Source organism: Urtica dioica, chromosome 7 (genome assembly GCF_054948205.1).
Source record: "Urtica dioica subsp. dioica isolate 48M chromosome 7, U.dioica_male_clone48M_v1_H2, whole genome shotgun sequence".
Classification (NCBI taxonomy): Eukaryota; Viridiplantae; Streptophyta; class Magnoliopsida; order Rosales; family Urticaceae; genus Urtica; species Urtica dioica.
The window spans coordinates 45,907,434-45,918,880 of record NC_142762.1 but is presented as its reverse complement, the minus strand read 5'-3'; the positions used below and the strand labels follow the sequence as shown (position 1 = coordinate 45,918,880).

General features: G+C 37.2%; 2 protein-coding genes across 2 annotated transcripts; one reads left to right on the top strand and one right to left on the bottom strand.

Moving 5' to 3' along the window:
* SDF2 (stromal cell-derived factor 2-like protein precursor) lies at positions 1-2,555 on the bottom strand. Its single transcript, XM_089621019.1, has 6 exons — positions 2,094-2,555; positions 1,713-1,853; positions 1,124-1,264; positions 653-702; positions 427-556; positions 1-309 (listed from the first exon to the last, which is right to left on the bottom strand). The coding sequence occupies exons 1-6, from the start codon at positions 2,196-2,198 to the stop codon at positions 217-219; spliced, it is 660 nt and encodes a 219-aa protein (XP_089477145.1). The 5' UTR covers positions 2,199-2,555; the 3' UTR covers positions 1-216.
* Positions 2,556-5,808: 3,253 nt separating this feature from the next.
* Positions 5,809-11,040, top strand: TAF5 (TBP-associated factor 5). Its single transcript, XM_089620721.1, has 19 exons — positions 5,809-6,120; positions 6,514-6,595; positions 6,693-6,771; positions 6,850-6,947; positions 7,036-7,092; positions 7,358-7,445; positions 7,530-7,639; positions 7,793-7,900; positions 8,030-8,181; positions 8,270-8,380; positions 8,488-8,557; positions 8,626-8,665; positions 8,852-9,013; positions 9,103-9,179; positions 9,672-9,788; positions 9,863-10,128; positions 10,230-10,325; positions 10,437-10,512; positions 10,624-11,040. Exons 1-19 carry the CDS (start codon positions 5,927-5,929, stop codon positions 10,669-10,671), a joined length of 2,031 nt encoding a protein of 676 aa, XP_089476847.1. The 5' UTR covers positions 5,809-5,926; the 3' UTR covers positions 10,672-11,040.
* The last annotated feature ends 407 nt before the right edge of the window (positions 11,041-11,447 follow it).

Here is an 11,447-nt window from a genome sequence, read left to right as displayed (position 1 = left end):
TTGATGATTTAAAAAAGACTAAACTTTTTTTTCTTCTTCTCTTAGAAAGGATAGAGTGTGTAAATAACAGACAACATCAGTGTCGTTTTAAGATGATGAATTCTATGGTTCTACAACTGTTACAAAATCAGGCACCAAATCCCGCAAAACAACCCAAAACCCATGTACCCGGTTTTTAGTAGAATAATAGTTAACGGGGACTACTCAAATCGAAATCTACATGCTTGCACTGCCCTCGTTGACCGGGAGGTAAACCCCTTCTGCAGCCAACCAAACATTGTCCGCGCGCTTCTCTTTGACAGCGCAAACCTGCAAAGGCAAGGCATTTAAGCTCTTAAGAGTAATTTTTTTGTATGTAGATAGCTTAGCACGGAAGTAAATCAACAAGGTTTGAATTGATTAAAGGGGTCTCTCTGATTTCATTACCTCTTGTTGCCCTCCAGCGATGCGAGTGTACTTCTTGTCGTGACTGTGTAGATAGACACCTGTGTCAATGTGTTGAAGCCGAATCCTTTGATCTTGTTTCCACGTCTTCCCAGTCCCTTCGATCATAACCCTATAAAATGTGACACCAATGTGCAGCGTTAGAGAGACGTCTAAATAATTACGTTGTTCGTCTCACGAGGAAAAAAAGTATGTACACTGAGCTAACCTCCAGTGATCACCGGTGTCTGACTCTTTCTCTCCTCCATAGCAGCTCACCTATAGCAAGAATGATTGTGCAGATTAAAGTTTAGAAACAACTACAATTTATATATTACATGCAAGGAGCAACGATATCATTTGCAGCTTATATGAACCATTCGTTAGGTTAAGTCATGCTCAGGAAGGAGTGACATGTTTTCTGCCATGAAAATCCATAAACACACATTTAATCCGAAGCATAAATACCAAACTCATATAATGATCAAAATATCAGAAGCTTCATATAATAAGTTATCAAACTGCATCACTAAAGAATATGGAACAAATTCGGTCTGCGAATTTCATCTCACTCCATTCACTGTTCAGCGAGCAAAGTTTCATTTCATATCTTATAAATTATTAGCAGCAAAATTAATTATTATCAAACATTAAGCATAATAGAATTCAGGGAGCAAACAATATGTGGACTGAAACATACCTCTTGGTTGCCGGATATTGGAGACGCATGTAAATGACTATGCAGCCATTTCCTAGTCCTCATGTGTTGCAACCTGATGATTGTCCCAGTTTTGATGGTATCCCCTTGCTTAGCCAGAGTATCAAGCTCTGGTTTAACAATCTGTGAAAAAGAAATAAGTTTTAAGAAACTTTTCAAAGATAATCCATTACAGGCTTATTCATTTTGATATTTCAAAGAGAGAAAGCTACTCTACTTTTGTATTAGTTTTACCCCTTTGAGTCTATACCAGGCAATAGTTTTCTGAAAGATAATTGTTTAGAGTAATAAACAACCTCGTGAAATATGCTAAACCATAACGAAAAAGAAAACACAGAAAGCTTGTGTGACTTGCTTCTTAAGATAAATTATAATCGCTCCACTGCCCCGAGCAGGAAATATCTAATATCAAGTTCCAATATGACATTCCTATGTCCAGAGCTGCAACGAAATTAATTTCATAAATTTATATCCTAAAGGGGGTTCCATTCAGCAATTTTCAACTGCAGATCAAAACTCTTTACGTCCCAAACAAAGAGAAAGTAAATACTTAAGGACATAAATAGCTTACCCAATAGCTGTTAGAATCATCAACACTGGGAAAACCAGTCACTGATTGTTGCCCACTCCCAGAACCGTATGGCACATCGTGCGAATGCAATCGGAACTTGGTCTTCTCATGCATCAGCTTCAAAACTGTCCCGTATGTAATCTGCTCAAGCATATCACAAATCAAATGTTCAATTTGCGTCCGTTAAAATTTCATTTGTTAATCGTAATTGCGCTCCTTCCTCGTGATCGAATATCCTATTCACCAGAAACTAGATTTCATTTCTTCAGAAATCCCTAATTTTCGCATACGTTCCACGAAATGACAAAGCTCAGGACATCAAGAGAATCAATAAGAGATACGAATCACTCTAACAGCAACTGATCTATGATCTATCAATACCTCGACGCCCTCAGAAGAAGCCGCGGAAGCTGTGGTGGCGTAGCCGTTCTCGGAATCGAGTCCGAGGTAGAAAAACACGGCAAGGGCAAAGAATCCGACGGCCATGGCGAATAGCAGACCAATGAACCAGTTCTGTTGCCAAAAAGGAAAGTCGGAATCGGATTGCCTTCCCGGCTCTCTAACCACAACGCGAGTCGAACCAGTGGTAGACGAGATCGACGGTTGAGCTGAAGATGAAGATGAAGAAGGCTTTCTTCGAGTCAGGCTCGGAGAACCTGAGGAAGCCACGGTGAGCGAGCCGGAAGAATGAGAGAGAGAAACGTTTTCGAAATTAGGGTTAGGGTTACAGATTGGGAAAATCCGAATTGGGGATTTTGGAAGATTTTCAGATTTCGATCTGCAAATAAAGCGTATGTTCTTCTTCTTCTTTGGGCTGTACGATGCGAAGAAGAATGAGAATGAAGAACGGGCTTGTTAATTGTACCGTATTTCAGGGGACACGTTTGCTGACACGCTTTTAACCAATAAAATTTGTCCACGTGGACACTTGTGTGATGTGGTGTGTTCTTACTGGCTAAATTTTAGTCATTTTTGTTTTGTTTACGGCGATATGAAATTTCGCTACAAGATGAAGTCAGCGGTCTATCCCCTACGGTTCTGCGAGTGACCACGCCCCGGAAAATAATTGTGCGCCAATTTTTTTTTTTGCTTTTTAAGATTCATTTTACTTATAGTCTATGTTTCCTTCTTCTTTTTTTTTTAGTTTTATTTGGTGCTACGTTCGAAATATCGTTTTCGACGTTGTTTTCAAGCTTTCCGATTTACAAAAAATCAACGCATCGACGGAAAATCGAACGAATAAAATGTTAAAAATGGCAATTGATATGTCGTTTTCAAATGCATTTTCTATAAAATAAAATAAAAACGAACGAAAATAATGTTATATAATATGTTATATATATACATATATATATTTCAAATTTTAAACTCGAAATTTATGCCAACTATATTTTATAATCTTCAATACTTATTATTTTTGCACCAATATAATATCAAATACTCTCGTTAATTTCAATCTCAACGTACTTATACTCAATATATATACAATTGTATAAATGTGTATATACATATATATATATATATACACTACATTTCTTATAACTTAATTCAAAATATTTGCTATATCGTTATTTGGTGTATAAACAAAGGAAAATGTGTTTTGCTTCAAGCAAAACAGAATAGGGCTCCCAGGCTCACGAAGAACTCTTCTCGCCAGGCCTCAGAATAGGGCTCTCGCGCAAAGGGTTGGGCTATCTGTCAAGGCCCAAATGTGTTTTGCCACATCAATTGCTGACGTCATCCCCGCAAATGGCTGTCTATTTGATGACATCACAACTCTGCTTGCCCAAATTGAATTGCCCTTTCCACATGATGACGTGGCAATGTAATTTGCCATCTTTTTTTTTTTTTTTTTTTTTTTTTTTTTTTTTTTTTTTTTTAAGTCATTTCGGGTTGTCCCACCAAATCATTCAAAACCCCACCATTCTCTCTCTAAAAAAAATAAGAACTTAGGTAAGCTCATGGTTTCAAACGCCGGCGATTCGCCGGCGCCACCGCTGCCGGTGGCCTAGCGGCCGACGAACGCGTACTTTTTCGTTTCGTCGTAAAATGTCGATGGGTTTTCCAGGAATGACATGCCGTTTCGTTAAAACGAAGGTTGCACCTTGTCGTTTTTATTTGTCGGTAAAGCACGCTAAATATCGTTCTCATTTTGGGAAAATAGAACGAAACGAAGCGCATGAGAGAAAATCGGTAACTAGATGAGAGGGGTTTGTCTTTTTATTTTTTTTAAAACCCAAATTTATCTCTTTGATTTTGGTGTGAGTGGTTATTAGCTTTTACAAATGTTTGTGTAACTGAGCTATTAAGGAAGAATAAAGAGGTTGTCAGTTTTTTTTTTAATATTAAATAGTAAGTTGTACTTATATCTGACATGGGAAAAGAACAAAAGAGTGGATGCTACAGAGAAATGATGACTACTCGTTGTTTTACTTGAGACCATCTATTCACACAATCACGTGAACTTTAATAATGTATTAAAAAAATCAAAGAGAAATAAACACCATTTAGTTGAAATATGTATTAAGTCTATATATTAAATCTATAGATGTTATTGTAGCTTAAATAACATATAAATTACAAATTTAAAAATTAAAAGATGTTTATATGCATGTTAATGATTGTATTATGATAATATATGTATGTATATATTTTTAATATATTATGCAACATTATTTCTGTTCGGTTTTCCATCGGCGCGCAGGTCGATTTTCCATAGAAAACGTCATTTGAAAACGGCATTTCATTTGCCATTTTCCACATTTTTTCCGTTCGATTTTCCGTCGGCATGTCGATTTTCCGTAAATCAGGAAACTCGAAACGGCACCGAAAATGGCACCACACTTGAAATCTCGAAGAGTGATTTTAGGCCCATTTAAGACTAGGCGCGTGACTTTTCAAAGTACACCATGTATGTCGACAAATGTTAAATCCAAAAAACGGCTTAACAATATTTATTATTTTATTTTTCTTTTTACATCGACTTGTATATTAAAATTCCCGATTTACATATCTTATATTAAAATATCGTATAGAATGTAATAGGTTGGCAACTAGGTCTAGTGGTAAGCACTTGTGCTCCGAAGGTATAGGGCTTGAGTTCGAATCTCAGGTGCAAAAAAAATTCGAAAAACGATAACATTCGACGAAAAATGTTGACAAAACAAAAATATACTCATCATAGAACTTTTTTGCTCCGACAACGCCGATTTTCGTCGGCATTTAGAACCTTGAGTTCGTGTAGTTTTTTTTTTTTTTTTTTTTTTTTCCCCTTGAAAGATATTTGGTGTAGTTTTATTTAGTTCCACCGAAATAAATAATTTTTTGGGCCTTAAAATGATCGGACTCACGTCTCAAGTCTCTGAGTTTGAAGTCTCATACGAATTGGGCTTAACTAAGTTCAACCCTTTTAGAAGTGTGGATAACCAAATCCTATTTGAGCACCTCGATGGGGTCTAGGATCGACTTTATTAGCTCAACTTAGCCGAGAACCTTTGCAAGTGATATGGAGACTAATTAAACGACCCACTTAATCTTAGAGATGACGATAGTAAATCACATTTTTTATAGCTTTCTCGCGCTCATTCTAAATCGAGAGTTATACGTGTCGCAACCTGCATGGAGGAGACCAATTTAACAATGACGTATTTTCCGCAATGCGGATAACAAAACACAAGACCGGTTTACATGATATCTTTAGAGACACTTCTCATACATATAGAATAAAAAAAAAATGAGATATTTGAGATATTAAGTTTGAAAATAAGGTAAATTCATTTCCACAACTCAAATATAGAAATTGCATGCGATAGTGTTTAAAAAAAAAAAATTAATTTAGCGCGTTCAAATAATTTACTGCGAAAATAGTAATTTTTTATGTTGTAAACAATCATTTTTGTGAATATTATCCTATTTCTTTGATGAGTCTGAAAAAGTCTTCAATTTTTTAAGTGAAGATGAAAGCTTGAAAGTAGTAACATAATAATAATAAAATGGACACATAAAATGAGGTATTCTCAGGTAATCCAGATAATTTCCACTTAAGGGACATAAGCCTTTAAATTGGGTTATTGGGCAATAAGCCCAAATTGAGAAAGAGAAACTTTCAAGCCCACACCTTCATTGTTCTCTTCCTCAATCGATCTTTCATGCCCGAAATCGCGACACACGGTCAGTGAAACCTTCGAGCGATCGAAGACGAAGTAGAGCTAGCAATGGACGAAGAGAACATCCTCAAATTTGTATCGGCGTACTTGAAGAAGAAAGGGTTTAAGCATACAGAGAACGCTTTCCAAGATGAGCTTAACCAACATCCCATCAACAAGACCGGCAACAATTCATCGTCTCCAATCTCTTCCAACTCTCAATTCGACCCCGATATCGCAAAACACCTTCTCGCTTTCTCCGAGTAACGCTCTTTTCTCAAGATTTAGTTCTGAATATGTCTCTTGCATTCGCTGTAACTAGTTTTCCATTATTCGTTTCTTGGAGTTGTATGGAATTTTGTCGCCATTGTCATGGTTTAGTTGAATCTCTTAGGATTTTTCTTTGGTTACTTAAAATACGAAATTTAGCTCGCGGCAGTTGAGGTAGGTGTGTTTCTTGGTGATATGAACATTTAAAGAAATGAAATTAAGGGGTTTTGTTTCATAAACTCACTTGATGTAAGTAATAACGAGGCTGGTTAAGGTTTTTTTTCCTTTCGAAACTAGTTTCACATCAGTAGTTTTATTCTGAAAGTTTGTGATTCTTGTATACTTTATTTTTGTCCCTTAATGGCCGCTTTTATGTTTTGTATCAGAGCTGCGAATGGACCGGCACAATATCACGAAGGGTATAGCAAGCTGAGATCATGGACCTATAATTCTCTGGATCGGTTCAGGGTATCTGTTTCATTCATTCGCATCTCTTCATATTTTATTTTATAGGTTTTTACATTGTTCATTGCCGGTCATAGCTTCGATTAATTCCTTTTTGCAGCATGAGTTACTTCGTGTGTTGTACCCCGTGTTCATCCACTGTTTTATGGATCTGGTAGCGGACGGTCATATTCAAGAAGGTATTTCTTCGAGCGTCTTTCTTGATCGTGAAGAAAACAACATCTGGTTTTAATAGCAAATGTGGTTTGAATTTCCAGCTCGAACCTTCTTTAATACCTTCCGTGAGGACCATGAAGTCATGCACGCACGAGACCTACAGAAGTTGGAAGGAGTCATCTCTCCATCTCATTTGGAGGTTCGTTTCTCGTTTCCCATCAACGCTTTTTGGTAACCCCGAGTCAAACAATATTACAATGCCAACTTTGTCTCTCTTCTCATTTTAGGAGATGGAGTTTGCTCACACCTATAGACAGAGCAAAGTCAACATTAAGATATGTCAGGTAACACTAACATGTTTGTTTCTTATTCTTCTTTTGCTCTGCTTCTGTATTGTTATCGTATTTCTATATATATATAGGCGAAGTCAATAAAATTTATCTTGTAAAAGAGAAAAGTAAACAGAGAATTTTGTGATGGAAGTTTCTTTGTGGGCATAAATTTTGGTAGGATGTTCATTTGGAATAGTTGCTTAGAAATCTACAAATATTTTGCGTTATTCTACAATACTACTACATCCATAGACTCACAATTCATTGAATTTTACAGTATTCTTATGAACTCCTCCTCCAATTTCTCCACAAAGCGCAGTCAACCACTATACTTGGGGTTGTCAATGAACATATAAACTTTTTAGGTAAATCTTTTTTGCTTTGGTCCCTGCAATTCGACTTTCATTCTTTATCTATCAATGAAATAATACAATGGGATTGGCATGCAGTTTCTCCTGGACAACCCAATTCGATTTCGGATGATCCCGAGGCTGTTACACTCATTGGAAGCAGCCAGGATGTAGCTAATAAGATAAATCAGAAGGAAGTTCATTGGGGGGTGAGTTAATGATTTTTTTCTTTTCTTTTCCGGCTAAATTCTAGGTGTCAGTGTATATCTCATGCTTTTATTGCTTAATTTATCATGAACATGTTATGAGGATGCTTGCAATTTTCTGATTATTAATTTTAAATTTATTTGTGTAATCCACAGTTGCTTGAAGATTCATTCGAAGATCGTTTGGAAAAGGCTGGGGGACTGCTTTCAGATTCCGAAAGGGCAGAAGCTGACGCCAAAGAGGCGGAATGGGATGAAAATAAGGTTCCTAGCACATTTCTCATGCATATCTGTTTATACCACAAATCCATATTTTGAGTAGTTTATGCTTAGCTCAGACGTATTAAGAGCGTGTAATATCAAGATGCTTATCATATTGACTTGAGTGTCCAGAAACGATCAATGGAAGGTGGAAAGCAGAGTGGTCCACTTAAAAAGACGAAAAAGGACAAGGCAACGGGTCCAGCTGCGAAACCCACACGTCCCGAGACAAACGCTGCAACTATGGCGCCAAGAGTCAAACCAGAGCTTGCGTTGCCTACAATGTATTGTGTACAATTTTGACTTATTTTTGTTGTATGGCTAGTTCTCTGCCGAATGTAGTTCATTATTATCTTACTTTGTTGCTTTCAGTCCCATAGAGGTCGAACAGTCTATACTTGACGACTTAAGAAATCGCGTACAGTTGAGCAGCGCTGCACTCCCATCTGTTAGTTTTTATACGCTTACCAACACACATAATGGGTAATGTTTTCTCGTTTTTTTTTTTCTTTCTGTCCCTGACATTATGTTAAATCTTTTATAAGTTTCATCCTTCTCCATTTCTAATGTTTTGGCTTCTCTTTTTCCAGTTTGAATTGTTCATCTATATCCCATGATGGATCTTTGCTTGCTGCTGGATTTTCTGATTCATCTCTAAAGGTTCGTTCTTTCCCATAGTGTTCCGTTTTAAGCATTGCTTTCTGACCCTGGAACTTTAATTGTCACAGGTCTGGGATATGTCAAAACTTGGGCAACAATCTACTGGCTGTAAGTGTCATTTATTGTTGTTATTATTATTATTATTATTATTATTATTATTATAATTATTATTCTATTATCTTATTATTATTATTATTATTATTGTCGCTTTTGTTTTCCCAAATTTTTGGTTCTAGTTTGCTACTTAATGCATTCTGGCCAAAACAAATTTGAATATAGCTAGTGCCGTCTCAGCTGTTTTGCAGGGTGAAAGTGATTCTACTTCAAATGAGTTAATAAGTGTAACCGGAGGAAAAAGACCCTATACATTATTTCAGGGTCATTCAGGCCCAGTTTATTCAGCTACTTTCTGTCCTATTGGGGATTTCATACTCTCCTCTTCAGCGGATTCAACAAGTACGTAGATCTATTTTCTGTATTTCCCAGTTCATGGGTTCCATCCTCAACAATAGTCTTTATGGAACTTCGAATTCAAATGATTGCAGTTCGGCTATGGAGCACCAAACTAAATGCAAATCTCGTTTGCTATAAGGGTCATAATTATCCTGTATGGGATGTTCAGGTATGTTTTAAAACTTTCAATCACGTAACTTACTATTGGTTAAGCTTAAAAACAAAAAACAGAAATTTTATTAAAACTAAGCCCCCTGAGAAGGAGGCCCTGCCCAGCCAAACCACCAAAACTGAATAACCCCAAAGCCCGAACCCTAACGCCAGACAATTGGTTATGCTTCTATGCTAAATATTAAGTTCATCACCGCGTTAAGGATTTGCATTCGAGTTTGTTGATAATAATGCCTAAGCCAGTTAAACTGGTAGAATATGCTCACGAATAATTGGAATTGTCATTCGTGGTGTTGGCATTAAGAGAGTCCTGAAAATTCCATGATTTCTTCAGAGGTTTTATGCTCTCTCTTTGCTAAAAGCACTTTGTGAGTAAACATTTGGGGTCATTGGCCAAAACCAATTTTTATTAAGAACTTTTCACCTTACTATATCCATTAATTAGTCTTTTATAATGTATTATGAATTCCATGCTGGCTTCTTGGTGCAGTATAGCCCAGTGGGACACTATTTTGCGAGTGCATCGCATGACCGCACAGCAAGAATTTGGTCGGTGGACAGAATACAACCTCTGCGAATACTGGCTGGCCATTTATCTGATGTCGACGTAAACACTCTCTCTCTCTCTCTCCCTCTCTCTCTCTCTCGTTTTTTCTGACGAAGCTGATGTGACGATAACAGTGCGTTCAGTGGCACGCAAACTGCAACTACGTCGCGACTGGTTCAAGCGACAAAACTGTGCGGCTGTGGGATGTTCACAGCGGTGAGTGCGTGAGAATATTCATCGGTCACCGGAGCATGATATTGTCTCTGGCGATGTCGCCGGACGGCAGATACATGGCCTCCGGCGACGAAGACGGGGCTATCATGATGTGGGACCTCTCCAGCGGCCGATGCGTTACGCCTCTCATGGGTCACACCTCTTCCATCTGGACTCTTGCTTTCAGGTTGATATCAGACGATCCACTATTCAACAACAAACCAAGTGTTGTATTATTATTATTAGCTGTTTCGGATAATGATCTCTCTGAAAACATGTCTTTATCAGCGGCGAAGGCTCGCTTCTTGCATCTGGGTCTGCCGATTGCACCGTCAAACTGTGGGACGTGACCACGAGCGCCAAATTGCCCAGGACCGAGGAAATGTAACTTCTCTTTTTCTCTATCGCGCTTAATTTTTTTTTTATTTTTTGTTTCCATGGAGAACAATGGTAATAATGCAACCGTGTCTTGTCTTGTCTCTCCGCATTGATCAGCAAAAGTGGAAACACGAGTCGGCTCAGATCATTGAAAACTCTGGGTACCAAGTCGACCCCGGTTAACAGTTTAAGGGTAATTACTTTCCCCGGTTACCTTTTTTTTTTTTGAAAGTTTTTGCTTATGAATCCGATGATCAACAATCACCTGGTTAATTTTTTTTTGTTTGCTTTGATGATTGTGCAGTTTTCTCGGAGGAATCTTCTTTTTGCTGCTGGGGCTATATCGAAATAAATCAGCATGAGTAAATCGGTGCTGCTGCTGCTAATTTATTCATGCCTCACTCGTTTGTTTGTTTAACATACGCTTTTACTATGATTGGAAACAGCTATTTGAGGAGGAGAGTAGAAAATAGAAAAGAAAAAAAATTAGAAGAGTTAATATCGTTGTCAAGAATACTATTCTCATTAGTAGTGTGGTTGGAACTTGTAAGTGTAAAGAGATTAGTCGTGAAATGGAAGAATGTTTAAATTGTAATAGTCTTTTTGCTTCATTTACATTATTGCAAAGGCAAGCTTGTCGGCGAGTTTTAAAAATTGTCGTTTGTGACTCTACTTTGGATTCGACTGTATCATTAATTAATTTATAATTTTTAGGGTTGTATATAGCGTGTAAATCACATAAATGATCAATTTAATGGAACGTTTATATTAGTAAATGCTTGCTTCTAAGCTTACTTGTGGATTCAGATAACTATCTTTTGGTAAGCATGTATATAGATATATTTGTTTCCAATTAAGGCTATGTAGATATATTGCAATATCTCTGTAAGTTAACAATACCCCCAGAATATCCCTAGTACTGTTGATCTATTCTATTCCATGCCAGTAAACCTACCTGCTAAATTTATATAGCTGTACCTTTTTTTTATATGTAGAAAAGAATACGGTTTTAAAATCAACTGGTGTGGTGTATTCCTATACGATATCCACCGGTTAATTTTGTTGGAGAGAAGAGAAGAGAACCCTATTTCTGTAGTACAAGAATATTGTACTTGCATTTCAGTTAAA